Source organism: Symsagittifera roscoffensis, chromosome 4, assembly GCF_963678635.1.
Source record: "Symsagittifera roscoffensis chromosome 4, txSymRosc1.1, whole genome shotgun sequence".
NCBI classification, from domain to species: Eukaryota; Metazoa; Xenacoelomorpha; order Acoela; family Convolutidae; genus Symsagittifera; species Symsagittifera roscoffensis.
The window spans coordinates 21126650-21148060 of NC_087065.1; the positions used below are offsets into that span (position 1 = coordinate 21126650).

Genomic DNA, 21411 nt, shown 5'->3' on the forward strand with positions numbered 1-21411 from the left:
ATTTGGGCGTAGCCGTCGTAGCCGCTGATGCATGGGAGCTACTCAAAACCCGTCCTTTTGATTAAAATCAAATCAGATTTGGATTAGCAGCTTTTGAGAAAACTCAAAAAATTAAGATTCAAAGCTGGGTGCATAGAAGTTACGTTTCCATTGAAAAAAAAGGAGACTAAGCCGAAATCATTTGGGCAGAATAGTTTCAAGCTATAAAAAAACAATAGAAGGAAACATAAAAAGTCAACGTCAAAACATACGCAGAGAATTAACAAGCGGAAAATTTTTTGAAATCAGGTACTTCTTATTTGAAAAAAAAAAACAGGTCGTGTCAGATTCGAACCTATAGCCTTTGCCGTCCTAGGCGTATTCATTACCTCCAGACCAAGTGTGCCGGAGATGCAAAGAAATTTGAATTTATCAAGAGCTAAAGCTACATTTACCGTTTCTAATTTTGACCATACTGTGAACAAAATTATTTACGGGAAAAAGCCTAGTACCCGATTGCAATACCCTTGCTTATCTCAAGGGTAATTACGTCTAATTCATTAAGTTTCTACGCTTTTTATGGTTAAATTGAAAAAACGCTACATTATACAACGCTAAATTGAAAAAAAAAATAAAACCTCTTTTCTGTATTTTTTGTTGGAGCAATCTGTCCTACTTGCACAGCAACCGGCTATCCTTGTTTAAAATATAATATATTTTAATTTTCATTAACTTTTGTCAGATAAGACCATTTACCCACGAGGCAAAGGACGTACATAGGAGCTGCTCAGCTCCGAACGGAATACCGCTGTTGCTTCCTTGTTGTCGAGCATGTTGACAAACATAAGTTGCTTAAAGGTTTAAAAACAACCGCATTCTAATAATTTATTAAGTTATATAAGGAGTGATCAAATTGGTACAACTATGAAACAAAATTTTACAGATTCACTGGTAATAAAAATCCATATGTCAAGCGGTAACTTTTTAATATACTCAACCCGCTCAAAAACGATTAGCACGTATTCGTGTTTATTTATAACATAATTAAGCACTTGAGGATATTCAAAAAAAATATCGAAAAATATACAATGGGTTCATATTGCAGATTCAAAGAACACAGGCTACATAAATGCAGTATTGACGTGATGCAATAATTAACTAACAAAACGCAAATAACCATCCATTCTGGCATTATGTAAAGAAATAACTTAACGGTTGCTGAGATATCAAAAGTTTCTGTTCTAGGGAATGCAATCTAGGTCAGGCGGTGTCAATCAATTGCCACTGTTCGTTGCGGTATGTGCTCCTCCGTGTTCTTGAACAATCGGTCAATTGCAGAGAACGTTCAAGTTTGACTGTCCGTCGAGTCATTTCCAATTACAAAGCAGAAGTTTTACGTCGGTTGCAGTCTGAAAAAAAGCGGACGTAATTAACGAGAAGTATGCCACCAAAAATATGACATGGTAATTGGCAAAGAAAAGAGTTCATGAAGTTTCGATTGAATTAGAATACACAAATTTCGAGTCTGAAACAAAATATATAAGACCTTTAAGCTCTTAGAATCCAAGAATCTGTAATGATTGACTCTTTTTAAATTTGAGTAAACTGGATCAATATCAATAGGTAAAAGTAATTTTTTTGTTCCGATGAGAAATATGAAAATTTAAATTCACTTTTGAAATTGGCATTCACGTTTTTCGAGACATTTACACGTTCGTAATAAGAGAGCTTAATTTGCCTTTTTTTAGCAAACGAAAATGAATTGAAATAGAAATCAAAAAATCAAATCAAGAAAAAAACTTATGCGTGAACAAATTTTCCAGGTTTTTCCTGAAAAAATGTAGCAAAAAATATAAGTATCAACACGACCTATATAAGTGTCTTCACTACGCTTATTGACACTTAAAAAGAGCGGCCTTGGCCCGGTGGGGTAAGGCGCACGTCTCTCAACATGATGATCGTGCGTTCGAATCCCTTTTGGGTAACGGTTGGAGGGCTCCCAGCATCATCCGCCTCCTCATGATGGGACCGGCTACGGCGAAATGGATGACATTCCCCTCACCCACGGATGGTTCTGCATTGAGCAGGACCGGGGGCTATATATATAAAAAAGAATATACTCTTAAAAATAAAAACCTCAAGGATCAATGAACTTCACTCCTTTCCGTTATCACAACAAACACTTGATGAAATTTGTTCTTGAGAAGTTTTTTCACATATTTGTTTTCACAGATGAAGTTCATTCACTTTTTTAGTCAAAACCAAAATATGTTGTCAAAACAATTGGATTTTGTGCAGGACAACTTGATTGTGAATTAGTTAGACAGAATTTCAGCACAAGAAAACGAAACTGCGTCCAGGGAAAACTTAGCTAACACCATATAGCTACAATATCGGAATTATTTCAAAATTACGATTACCTCGTCCGAAACTCAATACAGAAGCGAAGCTGCTCTATGTAAGCTCAACTCGAGCTCTAAAATGGCAAATATGGAAAAAATTGATCACTTGTCTATGGCTCCTCGATTAAAACTACTTACATAGTTTCTTCTTAGATATCAGGCAGCAAAGAAAGCGTTTTGATAACGCGGATATAGCTAAATCATTGTTCAGTTAAAACACCAACGCATGCACGAACATAAAAGTAGAGATATCGTATAGGGCTAAGTGAACTGATCGCATTTCCTCGCCAAAATCGTTATTTTCAAATTGGCTAGCGGATTAGAAAAATCGTTCATTAAGATGTGCAAGTATAAAAAAATATGAACTGGTTAGTTGGGCCGGTAAAAACTTGCATGGGTGAAAACCTTTCATTACAATACTTCGCCCTTAATCAAACATAACTTTCGCACCACTTGTGGGGCAACAAAACCATAAAAAAACATAAGAAGTCAAAAAAATGTAACAAGTTATGAAAAAAAAATTGGTCTACCAAAGCTTTAAATTTCTCGATAGAAATTCATCGCATAGAAAAACCCCACACACTTGAATATTAAATTAGCAATGGAACAAAACATGAAACGGGCAACTTAAGTTTTAAAAGTCCCACCTACAATGAACAACACTTGCACTTGCAGAAGAAAAATCAGTAATGTATCAACTAAGCCGACAATATTTGAGCAGACACCAGTTTAGACGAAAAAAATTGTTTTATGAAAAAAAAAGCTTTAACGAAACACAAAAGCATTAAAAAAATATTTTACCCTCGAAACTAAGCAACATAATTTGACTTCGATGAAATAATATCGCCGAAACCGTTTGATTGAAAAAAAAACTTCAAAAAAATTGCAAATTACAGAACTTTCAATCATAAGAAAACCTGTTTAAATAAAAGTAATGCCTATACTTTGGAAAGTAAGCCCAAAAAAAGGTACCAGATAGAACAAACTGCATTTAAAAAATTGGAAAACGAGCCGACGGAAACAATGACGAAAATGGAGAAAACAAAAAAATATTTTTTTTTCAAGAATTTTATTTTAAAAAAGCTATTACCTGAAAAGAACTTCCCCTAATTACTACCTAAATGATGGTAGTTTTATTTAAGTTTTCAAGAAATTGAGCATGTCAGCAGTCGTGAAATTGAAATTTAACATTCCTACTAAAATTTTGTAGGAGATAGTTGTTTACGGGAAGAAAAAGTCTAGTAGCCGATTGCAATACCCTTGCTTATCGCAAGGGTAAAAAGATTATGCAGAGCAGGCTGTTATATAATTAGCACAAAAAACGCCGACCATAATAATGTAAGATCGAAAAAAAAAAGAAAATGCCGAAGTTTTCAGATTTTTTGGTCTTATATCCATTTATTAATTTTGCGAAGGGTGATTGAATTAGATTTTCAAAGATAGTCAACTGACAGTTGGAAAAAAGAAACGAACGCAAAGAAACAGAAAAAAAATGACTGGTTTTTTAAAAAAAATCAGCCTTCAAATTTCGATGCCCTAAAGCTCTTTGAATTTCTAGAAAAACTTATGACTGACAAATTTTTCATCAAATTAACCCAATTTGAGAAACTTGGATGAATACGTGAAGAGTTAACTTTGCTGGGAAATCTGATAATTAAATTCCACTTTCGAAACTAGAAGTTGATCACGTTTTTTGTAGTCTTTACACTTTTGCTGTTCGATAGTGAGTTTGCCTTCCTTTTAACAATGGAAAAGCACTGAACATCAAAAAAAATCACAAGTCAAACCGCAAAAAATCAAAACTTAGCTTGAACAAATAAATTCTAAGTCTCTTTCCTGAAAAAAAAAATCACCAAGACTTATATAAGAGTCTTCACTAAGTTCATTACTCTTAAAAACAAGACATTTATTAATAGCTAGATGAAGATTAAAATTCTAGTTAAAAATATGTAGCAGGTCATCCTCCTATCAAAATTTAGTCTGAAAACAAACATAAACACAGAGGCGAAGTTGCTCTTGGCATACACTATGACCGATAATGCTACTGGGAAACACTGAATGAGTAAAACTTTGCAAGTTAGGGTTTAAAAAAACAGTAGAGTCCTAGAAATACACTTCTCTTGAGTGTAAAGACGTTTACTAGTGACTATTTTTTTCTGAAGTGATGGGATTCGAAAAATAATAATTTAGCCCATCTGCTGGACTAAATTACGCGCATTTTATATTCACATCTTTATTGCTCCATGCGAAAGAGGGGAACCAATCAGCACTCAAAAATATCAGTTCAGATTTAATTAAGGCGCTCTGATTTATCCAAAGTTTTCTCATTCAAGAAAAGGTTGAAACAAATTAAATGGCATTCGGAGCATACTAGGATTTCCGAATATCGCTTTTAAAACAAAGTGATTCAGCACTTAAAATTTAAATCTAAGGCACTCACACTTAAAAGTATGCTACTTATATATTGATAGCGTATCGTGGCCAATCACCTTGCATATTAAAGTTTCACTTAGCTTAAGTAAAAATTTAATGATTCGAGATAAACTTTTTGGATGAAATATTGGCTCATTCAAAAAAGTTTCTTTGAAAATTTTATTAGACTTGGTGATTACAGTTCTGATAGCTCTAATTGCTGCTTATATAATAATCTATTTTGGGAATAAGTCTCGTTATTTTTCTTTCTTGCGCTGTTTTCCCCTTGACTTAGTTCCCCTGCTCTTTGCCTTTGACCTCACTTCTTGACTAACATCCACCTCACTTTCAGGTGACTTCAGACTTTCTACCTGCCTTTTAACATGCTGTGATTTTGACTTCTTACTCTTGCTTCGCCTGGTAATAGGCTGCTCATACACTTGATTATCTACATCGTTTGCTGTATTTTCTAGAGCCTTTCTGCTACGTCTTGAATTAGGCTTAGGAGTCGACATTTCTCTTTCTTTTGGCGACATTACAGAATCATTCGGTGCAACATATTCTCCGGGATTGGTATAATAGTCAATTTGAATGTCTGGAGTTCCTTGACTCCGATCTTGATTAAGAGTTTCGCCTGCCAGTTCTTCTGGCACTTTTTCACTTTGTTTTTCAGTTCCCTTTTTGTCGCTTTTCTTGGTGTTTGACTTAGAACTTGCATTCTCGTTTTCCTTTCTGATAGCTTCTTTACCATTGAATTCTGAACTTGCCTTTTCAATTTCTTTTTTAGTGGTTTCTCTACCATTGGATTTGGAACTTGCTTTTTCAACTTCTTTTGGGCCTCTTTCCTTGTCCTTAGCGAGTGGATTCGAACTTGCTTTCTCGGTTTCTTTCTTGGTAGTTTCCTTAGTTTCTGACTTGGGAGTAGACTTCTCCGTTGCTTTCTGTTCGGCGTCATGGAAACTGTCGGCACTGTCAGCTACTTCTTCTTGTGGAGTTTGAGCTTGCTTAACTTTATACATGTCGTCTAGTTCTTGTGGCGCTCGAATTCTCTCCAGAGGTTCGTCTACCTCGAGACTACACACCAACTAGTTTACGCATTGCTATGTCGCTTACTAAATGTTTTACGTTGATTTAATTTAGTTGCCAGTAATGCCGTATAACGTTTTCAAAATTAATTTAATTTTGAAAAAAAATTGCTAGTAATGCCGTATAACCGAACTCTTGCGCTCTAACCATCACTTAAAGAAGTAGAGTCCCAGAGTTTTGAAACGCCTTTGACGGACCGTAGTGCTGATTTTAAATTTCCGACTTGATGACTCTAAATTTCTTTTAAATTACAATCGCAGAACAAATTGAAGATCAACGTAATCCGAACAACTGTGTACTGAAGTGCAAAACAAGAGATACTAAAAAAGGAGCACAAACCCTGCTTCCTCTTCTAATAGACATAGGAATGTGTTGACCCTGTCAGTTGGGCTCTGCTTGGCAGCCTCCGCCAACACAATCAACTTCTTGATGCCCACAAAACATGTGAGAGAGGCTACTTTCTTGTTTATCGTGGACAGTTCTTGCTCCGAGAAACAACCCATCTCCTGAAAGTCAAAAAATAACCTTAATAAGTTCTGAGTGTCAAACCTTACATGAATTTGAAGCTATATACAAGTAATCTTCAAAGTGTACATGCACTGCAAACTAAAAATTTCTCTTAAGGTTATTCTAATTTGTCCCCGTAAGTCTTTGATTATTTTTTCGCTTGGTCAGTTTGACTTTTTTCCGAGAAACGAAATTATTGTGACACTAATTTGCAGAAACAGAAACTGATCAAAACTAAGAGGCCGTTGAAATTGAGTTGTTTAATTGTCCTTACCGAGACTACTTTTATGATCTCAGGTCCCTTTGTAATATTGGACAGATGGAATGAGGAGTTGAATGCCGATAGGAGTCCCATGTCATCCAGGACATCCTTCCTACTTGTAGTCCCGACAACCAACAGTCTCTTGTCTTTCGGGGGCACTTTCTTCACCAGTGCGATGAGGGCTTGCAGGACCATGTTGCTGAACTTGCCCGGACACATCGGCACATAGTCTAAAACATCAGTTAAAGAGTCAAACTGCCTTGTTTTTTGAAAAAATCTTTAACTTTCGAATTTCAGAGAAAACAATAAATGGCCTTAATGCATGACTTTTTGATATAATGAATTCAATTTGAGCAAACTGGATCACTAGGTAAAGTGTTTATTCCACTGGGAAATTTGAAAATTAAAAATCGATAGTTCTTTGTCACCTTTACACTTTTGCTGTTCAATAATGTTTGCCTTCCTTTTAACAAAGGAAATGAATTGACCTCAGAAACCTAAAATCGAACCGGGAAAAATCAAGTTTTAGCGTAAGCAATTTTTCAGACTTACTCCTGAAAAAAGATTGCTACGTTCATCGACTCATATTAAAAACAACAAAAATTGGGCGACGGATTACAATGGGAGGAGCCTTCAGGAAAAAGTCAAACCCTTTTCAAGACTTCACGAAAAACTCCAATAAGCTATCAGTTATTGTGTCCAGATAAAATGACTCTGTTCGCGTCGAAAATGTAAGGTAAAGTGGTCTTACCAATTAATGATTCTATTTCGTCCACTACCACGACACTGAGCGTGGACTTGTAAGCGTCGAAAAATATCTGAAACAGCAGCAACATCAACATGCAACACTGCAGATAGACTGAAATTGATACTCAGCCAGCTGCTGTTGAGAAGCGCAGCTCTAGAGAAGCTCTTAAAATAAGAAGGGGTAATCCCTCATGCCAGAACAACCAAATGCTCGACAAATATTGAAACAAATGAAAAAAAAAATGACCCGCTTAACGGACATTCATTGGTTGAAAGCATTTGGTCCTTCTGTCATAAAAATAGTGCCCTTTAAACTACTGTTAATTGTTAGCTGTTATTGATAGTTTCTGGTGACAACTGACCTTTTTGATGGCATGACACTTAGCCAGCTCAGTCATTCCAATCATGTTGGCTGGGGAGATGATTTTGGCAAAGGGGAAGTCAGACTCTAAAGCCAGGTGTGCTGCCAGGGCAGTTTTTCCACAGTTCGGTGGTCCTGCAAGAAACAAATCACTAACATCAAAAAAAATAACATGAAATTCAAAAAAACTAATCTCAGTGCGAATACGGACACAGTATACTTTTCTTCACACTAATAATTCTCTATAATTAACTTCAATATGAATATCACTACAAAAATTTCAACGAGCTTAAAAACCCAATGCTAAAAATAGGAACATTTATTAGATTCATTGTGATTAATTCAGTTAATTGTTTTTGGTAATAAAGCATTTACAAATTTTCAAAAAAATTATAATCGCAAATCAAAATACATTAAAAAAAAAACAAAAAAAGCCGGTTGCCGCGCTCCAGTAGCGATGGTGCCCAGCAATCATATGATTGCTAGTTCAAATCGCACGAGCGTTGCAGTTTGCAAGGAGAGCTCTTGCAAGTAAGTTATAGCTGAAAGGCAAGTAACTTATAGCTGAAAGGGTGCTGGATATTTGCGCTCTGGTCAATTGAACTAATTAACCTTCGAGTTAGGTCTGATTGACTTAAAAAAACATAGCCAACAGAGTATTGGAAAAGCATCAATGAACGCAAGTAAACAAAAAAACAGACTTGAAGCTCTTCCAATTTCTAAAAAAAAAATCTGATTGACACTTTTTTGATAAAAGTAACCAAACTTGAAAAAAGCATCAATAGGTAAAAGTTTTGTAACACTGGGAAATCTGATAAATATATTCCAGTTTTGAAATAAGAAGTCGATCACGTACATTTGGGCCTGAACAAAATATAACACTTCTACTGAAAAAAAAAAGAAAAAACCATCGCGACCTATATAATAGTCTGAACAACATGGATAATTCTTTACTCCGTAGCTCATTGCTTACCACAATTGGGATAGAATTCAATGCATGCAAAAAATTGAAAAGCATGAAACCGAATTGTGCATAAATTATGAATTTCAAAGAAAAAGCCAAGTATGTTGTGTTATAAGACTTCTGAAATGGAGCCACCAAAAAAACGGCACTAATATTTACGACTTAGGTTGGATAAAAGCCTTGTAGTATCACACTACGCTATGCTCGCGTAATTACAAAAGATTTCATTTTCAGTTTTTGGGATAAATAGTTCTAGCTTCACCTAATAATTCTACATAAAGTTCTGCGTGGCTCTTTAAAAGGATGAATTATAGCTTGGCTTAACTTTCGTTGAATTTATTAACAAAACCAACAGATGATTGGAAAACCAAAAAATGAATTATATAAAATTTTCCAATCATCTGTTAGCTTTGTCAATAAATTTAATGAACGTTGAGCCATGCTCAAAAATCTGGGGAACGTTTCTCACTGATGAATACCCCCTTTTAAGTACGCGCAGAAATTAATTCATTTTTTTAAAGCGCCACGGAAAACTTTATCTAGAAGTCACAAAAGTTTTCAACCAAATTTTTTCAATTTCCTTTAATTCTGTAACATTTCTCCAATGAAAGAAATTGAAAAAAAAAATGATTTAAAGTTTTGAGACTGAATTTCGAAGAAAAATATATCACGTTCAAATTCGAGAAAAGTTTATGATTGGCACCTTTTTTCTAAAGCACAGAATGTTCCGAACATAGTCTCAAAAATACATAAAATACTTTTCTTTCCAATTAGTGTGGTTTATTTTCTGCGTGGTGTGATAGAAAGATCTGAACGAAAAAATAGTACTTAGGCAGATTCGACATTCATAGTAAAATAGTCTTATTGTAAAACAGCTTTTGAAAAAAAATTAACTAGAAAAACGAAAAAATTGCGCAAGAAAAATTCCAAAAACTAATTTTATTCGAGTAAAAACCAAGTTTTTATGGTTTAAATTAAGCAAAAAACTATTGTAAGCCTGCACACTCACCTTATTAGCTCGAAGTTAGACCAAAAAAAAAATTTCAAACTGGTTTTTTCTTGACAATTTTTTTCAAGTGTTGCAGTTTTTTTTGAATTTTGAAAATTTAGATTCCGAAAAGGCGCTAAAATAGTCAAAGTAAACTGACGTTACTCAAGCAAAATTAAGTTTATGCGTTTTAAACCAAGCTATTATAAGCTTTTAGCTGTTAAATTAAGCCTGCTCGCTCGCTTTATTCGCTCGAAATTAGGCCAAAATTCAAAAATTTCAAACCGGTTTTTCTCGACACATTTTGTAAGGCCGCTCGAATCACAAATAACAGGGCTTTAAAATTATAGATCATTCAACCCAGCCCGATAGTTGTTGTTGGCACCTAATTTTCTCAATTTTTGAATTTCAAAGAAAAAAACCATGAACAAAAAAATGCGCATGAAGCTCTCTGAGTTTCTATACACAAAGGCGAAGCTATACTTTGCAAACACAAGCCAGAGCACGACAAAAAGCAGCTCTATAAAGTTCAAAAAAAAAGTAGAAATAAGCCTCGAATTAGTAAAAGTTCGGCTAGTTCTCGGATTCGATCTGCGATCTACTGAAACCTAGAGAATATGAGTCTTACGCACTAACCACTCAACCACTGACGCCTAACAAATCACAAATACTTGCCACAAATAAAGCAGAGAACGGATGCTACGAAATCACCAAGACTACAGTGTGTGATTGCAGCAAAAACGAACACAAAATAGTGAACACTTTTATTTGCGAGTCAGGCTAGAAAAAAGAAGGTTCGCACTAAAACACTGCGCTGCTTGCTAGTGTAAATAAATTATGATTTGCACTTTCGAAAAAATTAACCGAATTTGAGAAAACTGGATCAATAGGTAAGCTTTGTTTCGCTGGGAAATCTGATAAATAAATTTTAGTTTCGAAATAAGAAATCGATCACGTTTTTGGTGACCTTCACACTTTCGCTGTTTGATAATAGAGTGTGCCTTCTTTTTAACAAATGAATTGAACTCAACTTAAAAAGAAATCAAAAGTAAAAAAAGCGAAAAGCAAATTTGAGCTTGAACAAGTTTTAAGACTTTTCCTGAAAAGAAAAACAAAAAAAAACATCGCAACCTATCTAAGAGTCTGAACTACATAGACTACTAAAAATCCTCAAATTATCAAACTGTGCAAAGTTCTTAATTCCGTAGCTCATTGATTACCACAATTGGTAGAATCAGTTCATACACAGAATACCACTACCAATTGTTCAAAAAAAAACGATCAATATCTACAAAAACAAGGGCTTAGTAGCTTATGCAAGTGAGATCATAACAGGTTCTCTTGATTGAATCTGAATTCTAGATTTGGTAAGGTACTTCTAAAAGAATTCGAAAAAAAAATTAAAATTTTTCAAGATTTTCATCGCGACCAATATAAGAGTCTGAACTATGTTCATCGACTCTTAAAAAAAACAAAAACACACACCCAAATACAAAGTTCTTCCTCATTTTTCTAATGGTCGGAACAAAATAAGATCAACTGTTATTGTTTCATTCCGCGGAGCATTCAGAAATTCGGTTCCATTTTTTGAAAGTAGGAGTCATTGATAGAAGTCATTGAAAGTAGGAGTCATTCCCAACAAGTATTTTAAAAAATTATCGAACAACTTGAATCACATACCCGCCATTTACTGAGTGGCAGACCTGATCATCATTTCTGAAAAATCTCTGACTTGCCTTCAATTAAGAATGACACAATTGGCGTCATCTCCGACTGTCTGGTTTGTTTGATCATCAGCCGGCCATCCTCCATCACTCTATCCACACTCTGACCCCACTGGATTATGCCATTCGGAATGGACTCCTTCAGGGTGTCTGTATTGTAGCCAAAAGCTGGCTTGATGTCATTCTCCAGAGCCATCATGAAGTCGTCTCTGCAGATCTTGATCTTATCAGCCGCGTCTGCATCTAGTTCTATTTTGCCATTCTTATTACCACCAGAGTCCTAAGAAACGACGACTGATATAATTAAGATTCACGACTTTCAAGATACTTCAAAGCTGCTCTCTGAGCATTTAAAACAGCTTTCTCTGAGCATGTAAATTAGGTCCAAGCATCGTCCAAAGATGATTCTAGACTTACCTTCTTTTTGTTTTCTTTCTCTTGCAAGGCGCCAACTCCGCCCTAAAAAGAAGCAATGGGTCATCATTATCATGTTCAAAAATCATAACGAAAATCAATTTCCAATTCCCAAACAGGACCTTCATCGACACATTTCGCCAATTAAACTTCTCAAACCTTAATTAGTCTGTTCAGTGCTGTAGCCTGTGCCGCTCGCACCAAACCCTCAATCTCAGCTCCAGAGAAGTTCTTAGTCAGGGCGGCTAGTTCTTTCGTGTCTACATCATCTGCCAACTTTTGGAAATCGCGCATTCTCTGCACATATATCTCGAATATCTGGTGTCTTCCTTTCTCATCTGGGAGAGAGATTTCTGTTTGCACTTCCAATCTGCCAGGTCGCAAGAGGGCGTCGTCGATGAGGTCCTTTCTGCAACATTTGATAACCAATAGGGGCCCCAGCTAAAACTGGAGGTAAATGTTTAATATTTTTGAATTTTTGTACTGGTGCAAGATGACATGGTTAATTTCAAAATTTGGGCTTCACTCAAAATCTTAGTTGTTTCTCTAATAAAAATAAGGAGTGAATTTTTTGAGAATTTGGAATTTTCCCAGGGTTATAACATTTTGCTAACAAATTTTAAGGCCTAGCCGCTTATGCGCTGAGGCTTTCCACAATCTGTTGCCCTGATCAAACCCTTGATATCAAAGTTGGTCGGTTAGTTTTCGAGAAGTCAAAAAGTTTAAAAAACGGTTGAAGAATCAAATGATTGATTTTTCTGAGAGCCATAACTTTTTGTGGAACGAATTGGTCATAGCCGCTTACGCAGAGTAGCTTCACACAACCTATTCTTCCATTGAAACCAAAAACTAAGATTCGGGAGCAATGATGTCCATTTAAATTGAAAATTAAATTAAATTGTTTAAGAAAATTACAAAAATTGTTAGCATCAATTTAAATTTTTCGGAAACTATTAAAATTTTTCTTTAGAAATCTAAATTTTTCTTCAGCCTGTTTTTTTAGCAATTTTTCTGCCAATTTTGGGGATTTTTCGAAGTTTTGTGAAAAGAATTCCATAGCAATTTTTTGGGGCATATCTATTTGCTAAAAAATTCATCAAATTTGTCGTGAAAAATTACATTGTTTGCCTTTCCGCGAAACTGTAAAATTAAGTATCACGAGTGAACTCTGTAATTTGGCAACGGATCGAATACCGCCGGGGTAATTTAATTTTTTTTTCAATGTAAATTGCATGGTTTAAATTAAAACTTTTCATTTAAATTGAGTGTGCTATAATTTCACATTTAAACAAATTGAAATTTAAATGAGAATTTATTTTGATTCAAATTGTTTTTTAAATGAACATCACTGTTCGGGAGGATAGTTTTCGAGAAAAATCAAAACGTTATAAAAATATGTGGCTTTTTTCAAACGATAAATTTTTGTGCAGAAAAATTTGAGAATCGCCGCTAATAAATGAAAACTTCCCACAACCCGTTATCTTCATTGAACCCAAAATCTCCGAATTGGGAGAGTGGTTTTCGAGAAAAGTCAAAAAAGTTTCAAACACGGTCAAAAATCAGAGATTTGAATTTACCGAAGGCCATCACTTTTTGTGGTAGGAGACTGGGCGTATATAAAGGCACACAGTGGAGTGTGGGCAGTCTTTTCAAGGACGTTGCTTTTGAGAAAAACTAATTTTTTTGAGAACAGAATTTTCCAAAGCGTCTAAAAAAACCCAATCCCATACATTTTCATAATACCTGTTTTAACAGGAATTCAACTACTTTACACACAAACAAAACACCGCCTTCCGTAACCTTTCTAATTAAGCAGGATCAGATTCCATGATTTCAGTAGGTTGAGCGTAAAACAGTTGTTCATCAAATAAGAACTTTGTGATCATTTCAACTATCAGCATTAAGAAGGCATTCGCTTCTTACCTGTTGGTCATGCCTATGACGAGTATGTTGTTAAGTTGGTTGACTCCGTCCATCTTGCTCAGCAGCTGGTTCACCACAGTGTCATGCACCCCAGTGCCTCCCCCTGTGGACCCCCTCTCCTTGCAGATGGCGTCTATCTCGTCGAAGATGATGATGTGCAGACCACTGTTGATCCCACACTGCAACAATCACATAGTCACAATCACAATTAGATGTACAAGTCTGATAGTTAGACAGGGTGTGTAAAAGTTAGATGGGTCCATGAAAAATTCGTGTGATTCAAACCTTTGGAAACCGTTTTCAGGGACACAACTATCATACTCAGGGGCGGATCTAGGATTTTCTCGGGGGGGGGGGGGGGGGGGGGGGATTGCGAAATTTTCAAAAAAAAAATCGAAATTTTTGTCGACCTTTTTTAGGTCCACCAAATTGATTTTCTGAGCTCTCCCAAAGCACTACAAAGACCCTGTTTTTGCCAAAATTTCTGCGCCGCAGGCAAAATTTAAAAAAAAACAGGCCAAACGTTGTTTTTAGGCATTTTTTGGAAAATGTTGACCAAAAATCGCGTTTTTTCGGCGCGCGCTCCTCCCTGAAAATTAGTATGTATTGGCGCCAAAGGCACCTTTAGAAAAATTTAAGGGTCAGTCAGCCAAAAATGGATATCTCAAAATAGTTCAAAGGGGGAGGGACCCTTTGGGTCGGCATGGGGTCGAATCCCTGAGGGGGGGGGGGGGGGGGGAAGGGGCGTCTGCCTCCCCGCCATCAACCCTCTAAATCTGCCCCTGATCATACTTGTACCCATGTAACATCATCACCACAGTTATCACCATACACCTTTTTGTTGGTCCAAGTTATCATTAAGGCCAATTCTATTTTTGGCACACAATGAATTTTTTGGCAAAAATGTTCGACAATTTTTTGAAAAGCCGCCCCCTCCCCTGGAGAAAATCCTAGATCCGCACCTGATCAACAGATTACAAAACAGCATCCAGTTTTGAACACGAAAGTGCAGTACGTATCCTGTTAGTTTTGTGGGATCCCTCTATTACACTTTACCAAATCTTCGAAAACATCGTTCGCAGCTGTTTACTTGTGTTTTTGAAGTTTTCACTAAAATTGCGGGACCCATCTATCATACTTGCTTTTTCCTGGGATATGTATCCCAAATATCATACTTGTACCAAGAAACTAATTGGGTCCCTATAAAGTAAATAAAGTTGCCTCAAAATTTTCCAATTTATTAGTCCAATTTATTGCTTCGGTGATGTCAAGTAAGTTGCAAATGATGCGGGTTAATTACGTTTGAGGAAAGAGTTTTGAAACGACCGAACGGCGCATAGTGGTTGAGTTAATTGCGGTATTTGCCTAAAATTAGTGTGATTTGGGACCCCTCTCCCTCCCACCCTTGGTTTTTACTGACCCCTCTTTCTATCACTCTTGTACCCCGTCCCTGAATATTGCCTATCTTGATCTTAATAAAAACCTAAAGCGCGTTTTATTATGCGCTGAAATCATCCGCGGAAATTGGAGAATAAAAACTCGGAGTTCAAATTGGAGAATAAAAACTCGGAGTTAAGATCCGAGTTCAAATCTCGGTAGGCCACATCGTTATTGGAAATAAAAACTCAGGTCCTACCGAGATTTGAACTCGGATCTTTGGATTCAAAGTCCAAGGTGCTAACCATTACACCATAGGACCCATGATATAGCATAATGGTCCGTCTATATAACCAACGCAGCATTAAGCAAGTTTTATCTAAACGCGTTGTCTGCTTGTTGTAATTTCTTTTGAGCGTTGTGCGTTCGTTGCAGTTGTTGAGTGTAATTCCTTTCAATGAGCGAACGAACTAAAAACACATTATAAAGCACTAAAAATGTTCTTTCTCTTACTCGTTTCTGTTCCTCCTCGGCGTCTTCGAACAGTTTGCGGACATTCTCCTCGCTCTGACCGACGAACTTGTTCAGAATCTCTGGTCCATTGATGATCTTGGGCTCCCTAGCATTCAACATTTTGCCGATCTGACGTGCCATCAGTGTCTTACCAGTCCCTAAACAAGCAAAATTAATCAGAGTAAAAAAGCAAAGTATACAAATTTTGGATCAGATCACTTCAATTAATTATAATTCCCCCTATGGTACCTAATAACGGATCTCCTAGAAATAATTCAACGGTTAAGCATATGAGAAATGAGTACCTAGTAGCCAATCTCCCCCTTTTTGCAAAAGGGGCAAGGGGGGATAGTTAGAGATATCAAATTTTGAATGAGGGTACCAAAAAGAAAAGACCCAAAAACTTTTAACAGGAAGATTAGTAGATACCATGGGGGGAGGGGGGGGGGGGGGAGGGGTAATTGTTAAGTAGATTCGTTTTTGTCTTTGACCGTCAGATATTAATGCCAGCCTGGGCCCGGTGATTGACACGTTCTGTTCTCTAATAGGTTGTTCTGTATTACTCATCCATACTGTCAACACATAGACTACATTAACCGCGAAGCGACAATTCTTCGCGGACAACATTTGGTCGCAGATGACAATTGGTAGCATTCCAAGAAACGACAACTAGTCGCAGTCGCAGAGCAATTTATCATTATAATTATCACCTCTGCAACGAATTGCTGCCGCAACACCCTGTACACTACCCACCTGGTGGTCCAAACAATAGGATGCCTCTGACGTGTTTGTGTCCCAATTGTTGGACCACATCAGGAGGGAACACTCTGGATGCGAATGCCCTTCTGAAGATGGCACTGAACTCGTCATCCAGTCCCCCTATGCCCATCTTCTGGAAGTCCCAGTCCGGGTTGATTATCGAGGTGTGCTGACTGGCCTACAGCACAGCAACGGCAAACATACATGGCAAAATTAAATTTTTAGACCAGTTATTCAGAAGTCAATTGACGACAATACGAGATCATTTTCAGCACTTCAACAAGAAACGCTGTTTATTACCTAATTACCTAGTCAAAAACGAAATACATTTTAAAAATTGTTTTAAGTACATGTTTTAACATTTCGCGAATGTATTGCCAACAGTTTCTGCAAAATATGAATCAATAAACTTTGAGCAACCCCGCTAATTGTAGATAGCTGCTCAAAACTATTGATCGTTAAGCTAAATTTTCTTAATTAAGAGAAAAATTATAGACAGAACACGCAAGTACTCAATTGTAAAAAGCTGCAAATTTTCATCAACTCACCTTTCCCTTGCTCTTGCCTGTGAGCATGATGGAGGAACCGTCAGCTCGGTCGAATGTTGCCACTGCATTGCTCATGAACAGACCTCGCTCCAGCGGCTTCGGTTTGGACAGGGTCTTCAAAAACGATTTCGCTCCCCCACCTAGAAAGCACAAATTGGCTCGAAACTACTGACTCTTATGGGATATTTTTCTACTAAACAGGAACCTTTATACTTCGGCGTTTTCACGGCCTGCATTAGTTTTTTTTGTCCAAATAATATTTTTCATACTTGTTCATCATCATGACTGCTCATCATTTACTTGTCTTTTCTGTTTTATTTGCAATAGTAACTGTAAGTTCTTGCTCTCACCACTGAGTTCCGTCACTGTGAGCAGGAGTTTGCTTTCGTTGAACTTGAAGAAGATTGTCTGGCCCGGCTGCATGGCCTGATTCTGGAACTGCATGCAGAATTCATGTGACATCTTGTCCGTGTCAAACGGAATGTCCGGCTGTGCCCTAAAATCATACCACACAACAATACGCAACTAACAAAAATATACTAATTTCTGATAAAAAACAACTCGCAGGAGTTTTACCCCATTATAGTCTCCAGGCAAAATATAGCTCCCCATAGAAAATCACAGAGAGGACTATAATTTCTGTTACTGAGCTGGTGGGCAAAATGAGAAAGACCGCAGATTTGAACGTTGAAATTGAATATACATATTTTAAATTTCCATTTTTTGAACACTCAACTAGAGGATGTTTCACTGACGTTTTCTTGGAGATGAAGTCGGCCTTGAGGGAGATGGATGTGATGTAATCATTCTGCTCGAACTTGTACACCTCCACCTCCACCCGCTGTCCAGCACCCAGACCCGCAAACTGCCTCTAAACAACAAAAATATCTTGCCGACTCAAGAATTCTGCTAATCAAAAAAATGCTCTAGGTTTTTTCACAATAAATGAAATCGTTAATTTATCGGATTGGACTGAACAGCCTGTGTCTTATTTTCTTCCTTTTTTAGTGAATATTTTTCGGAAACTAGCTTGGCTTCAAGTACGTCTCATATCTAACCTGTCCAGTGTTGAAGCAGATGGCTCCTCTGAGCACCTCCTGCATTCGTTGGATGGAGAAGACGTGGAACATGCGTCCACTCTCACCTGTCACCTTCACATGTCTAGAACATAATGAAACAATTGACCTGATGAGACCGACATTTTATCAGACCACGAAGCAAGAAACCAACAGAAAGGCTAAATGAAAACGCGTCTCACCCGCAATTTGGGAGTGGAATTGTACAGTTGATCCTAAATTTCACTTCATTATTTTCGTTTTTTCTGAAGATAATTTTTGGCCCAATTTTTACGATTCGGCTCAAGTCCCAACGGCTTGATAAACTTTATGGTGGTATATAAACCAGTCGAAGTATAAACCTAATAGGAAAGATTGAAAACAATTATTTATTTATTCCCAAATGAATTGCAATTGTAGATTTCGGGGATATCTTCTCAAGTGGTCCTTTGGCAGTGAATTCAGCAGGGCGACCTGAGATTCACTACTATCTACAATCCCGAAAAGGTTACTTTGGAGGCAATTATTTTGCACTGCTCTAAGTTGCTCGCCACTTCTGTGCATTGCTCTTAGGGCTGTCTCGTCAATACAATCGGTATGATCTCCAATTGTAAATTACTTCAAATGAATATACGTCTAATTACAGAAGGCTCTGAATGGCCACGATATAATCTATCAGTCTAACCCAAAGGAAAGGGTCTGCAATTATTTAGCGCAATTGCTTGATTGCAAAGTAACTTCCATTAATTTCACTAACACCTAACTATTCTCCCTATTCTCTCTCTAGAGAATCTGATGAGAACAAACTATCTACGGTTTCTGCTATAATTAATCTCTTACTCCGAGAACCACCTACTCGATTCGCTGGCAAAAATTGTTCAAACTCTTACAGGCTCTCCGGTAGCCTCCAATTCCTTATCTTTCTCTGCACTTAGTTTTAGTATAGTCACCCCATTCCCTATCAGTCCTGACATCCGCTTAAATCACCCGTCCGCACATGTTTTAAGACTATATTCCTCCCTCTGCCACGTGCCAAGTTCGATTTATTTTATCACTCAACCTCCAAACCATGCTATGTTTTCTCAGTGACCCTCCCAATGTCTTTATTTTAATTATCCCGTTAACGTTCCGACCTCCCAAGGGTAGGGGAGACCCTTTTCATGGGTAGCTAATTCATTTCGAGCATCTAAAATTTCTATCTGTTCTCTATTCCAATCCCGACCTTCTAGCTATCAAGGGAACGTAGTTCGTCTATCAGGGGTCAAATCGAACCGAAAAGTCACCTCCGGGAAGCCAAGTAAAGACCCCGTCCGTTCATACTGTTTACGAGACTTAATTATTATGCTGCGGTCCTATTACTATCAATTTCCTCTGGGACTACTTTTCTTTAGTCTAGTTGAATTGCTACTATTAGATCACTCGCCAAGCTACACTTACCCCCAAAGTTTACCAAGTCCACTTAGAATTAACTCTACTACCTCAAGGTTGCAATATAAAACTATATCTCTATCAGCTTCTGCTCTTATTCTCAATATAGAAGTTTCCTCTCAACTTTTTTAGCAAGGTGACCCATTCTCATTTCCAGGGGTTACGCAGGGGAATACGCCACTTTACGGTGTTAATCTCGGGGTTTTCTACGCATTTTTGAGGTCAAATGTCAACTTGAGGTCACCCAGGGATCAACCGGAGTCAAACTTCCATATTTGGGTTCAGAATCTTATGGGGATCCTAAGTAACAAGTTCCATCCATATCCCATTAACACTTCACTCGTCATCCCATTTCTAAGGTCCATTATCACTTTTCCGGAAAAAGGCTATTACCACCGGAAGGAGTCGCCGGAGGGTTTTCACTCATTAAGGTTTTTTTTTCGAGGTTCGTATCTTATGTCGATTGCTGTAATAAAATCATTATGCCACCGTTCCTTATTTTGCGTTAATTTCCTATTTCCGGTCTAAAGGGGTGTTTTCTCAAGTGCTGATAGCTTCCGATCCACCCGTTGGCAAAGGTTCAAATTAAAACACAAGATGTATCTTGCCATTACCTATCATCCCTCCAAGTTTCAGCTGCCTGTGATCATCGAAGGCCGAGAAACGACTTAAGGAAGTTGAGGGTGGGTTTGTTTACTTAAGGCATAAAACCGGAAGTGGGGTTCCTAGGGGTCTGGGGTTCCAAAATTAAGCTTCCCTCAACTAGTTCTACAACATACTAAAATTTGAGTCCAATACCGCCGCTAGTTTCCGAGTTCTGATAGGGCCATTTACACTTCCGGGGACCGTTATCATTTGCCCCCCAAGGGTTTGAGGGGTCCCGTTTTTCGTATGCCCGCGTCAAATCATCTCTAGTATCGCTCCTCTGAATTTCATAATATTCGCTTTCTTATTTCCGATTTTGTGTGGGGAGGGGGGGGGGGGGGGTGTTCGCCGGTTTAGTCAAAGTTTCTTTTCTGGCTTATACCACACTTGATCTATTTAAGCGTGACTCATTGTTTACCTATCTACTTATCTTATCGAATATCCACTTAAACTACACATGCTGACGGGTAAACCCCATAAATCTACACGGCTGCAAGCCAGTTAATCAAGCAGCAACGGGAACAGTCATCTCGTTATCAATCTTTTTATTTATCCCCTTTCAATCCCGGGAAATCCCTTCTTAACCGAGGAATTGTTGAAACCGACCCACATGTACTCGCCCAGCTGCTTGGGGTTATTTTTACGAATACCGCGCTGAACAAGACCCCCCGCCCCCAGATGGTTATATGTAGCGGGAAATAACCACGGTCGGGACGGGATGGCTCCGAAGCCTTTTATTTTTATTATCGTACCCAAACCGAGGGACCTCAGCAGGGTGGAGACCAATCGGCCCTTATCGCAGGAATGAGACCAAGAGCTGCTTAGGTAAGCCTAGAGTTTCATATTCTACAGCAATTAATTTTTTCTCAATGATTTTTGCCACATCCTACTTGTCTTTCTCGAGGAAGTCTTCGGCGTTGACTGCGACCAGATTGGTGAAGGGGAAGTCGGGGTAATTGGCTGGCGCCTTGTCCACCGCCAACTGCACCATCTCTCTCCCCTCTCAGATCTCCAAATAAATCACTTCAGTCAGTCGCTTTCTTTCCTTTTCCTTTTGCCGCCTCTTCTTTTCAGGCCAATATTGGTTTGTTCGATCGCTGGCTGACTTCCAACACACGAGTACGAATGACTTGATGATTTGCAACACCGGAAGGATGCTTTAACTTGTCTCGGTTACTGTTGGTCTAGACTTGTCTATGGGTCCACGTCACTGCCACACACGCACACAGGAAGAGCGTCAGGTTGTTTTTAGTTCAATTCGTCGTGTTTAGTGCAGCATTTTGTCACATTCATTAACTGAAACAGAACAAGACACCG

The 21411-nt window shown here is 37.7% G+C and overlaps 2 protein-coding genes and 1 non-coding gene across 3 annotated transcripts in view; all 3 read right to left on the minus strand.

Annotated features, from left to right (window-relative positions):
* LOC134843588 (single-stranded DNA-binding protein 2-like) overlaps positions 1-21411 on the minus strand; it is a 243455-nt gene that overhangs the window by 199429 nt on the left and 22615 nt on the right. The window lies entirely within an intron of this gene.
* LOC134843658 (vesicle-fusing ATPase-like) lies at positions 851-21411 on the minus strand. Its single transcript, XM_063859856.1, has 16 exons — positions 20985-21411; positions 18025-18127; positions 17722-17837; positions 17317-17462; positions 16967-17106; positions 16413-16596; positions 15660-15817; positions 13770-13948; positions 12006-12255; positions 11850-11891; positions 11445-11712; positions 7758-7891; positions 7400-7466; positions 6661-6878; positions 6219-6385; positions 851-1388 (listed from the first exon to the last, which is right to left on the minus strand). The coding sequence occupies exons 1-16, from the start codon at positions 21083-21085 to the stop codon at positions 1373-1375; spliced, it is 2289 nt and encodes a 762-aa protein (XP_063715926.1). The 5' UTR covers positions 21086-21411; the 3' UTR covers positions 851-1372.
* Trnaq-uug (transfer RNA glutamine (anticodon UUG)) lies at positions 15397-15468 on the minus strand. Its single transcript has one exon. It is a non-coding gene; the product is annotated as a tRNA-Gln (tRNA).

Excerpts from the sequence above, each read along its gene's own strand:
- LOC134843658 (XM_063859856.1), bottom strand. The coding sequence starts at position 21,085 with ATGGTGCAGTTGGCGGTGGACAAGGCGCCAGCCAATTACCCCGACTTC. Across the intron at positions 17,463-17,721 it reads GACTTCATCTCCAAGAAAAC|GGCACAGCCGGACATTCCGT; the intron begins GTCAGTGAAACA and ends GTATGATTTTAG. Across the intron at positions 15,818-16,412 it reads CCTATTGTTTGGACCACCAG|GGACTGGTAAGACACTGATG; the intron begins GTGGGTAGTGTA and ends TTGCTTGTTTAG.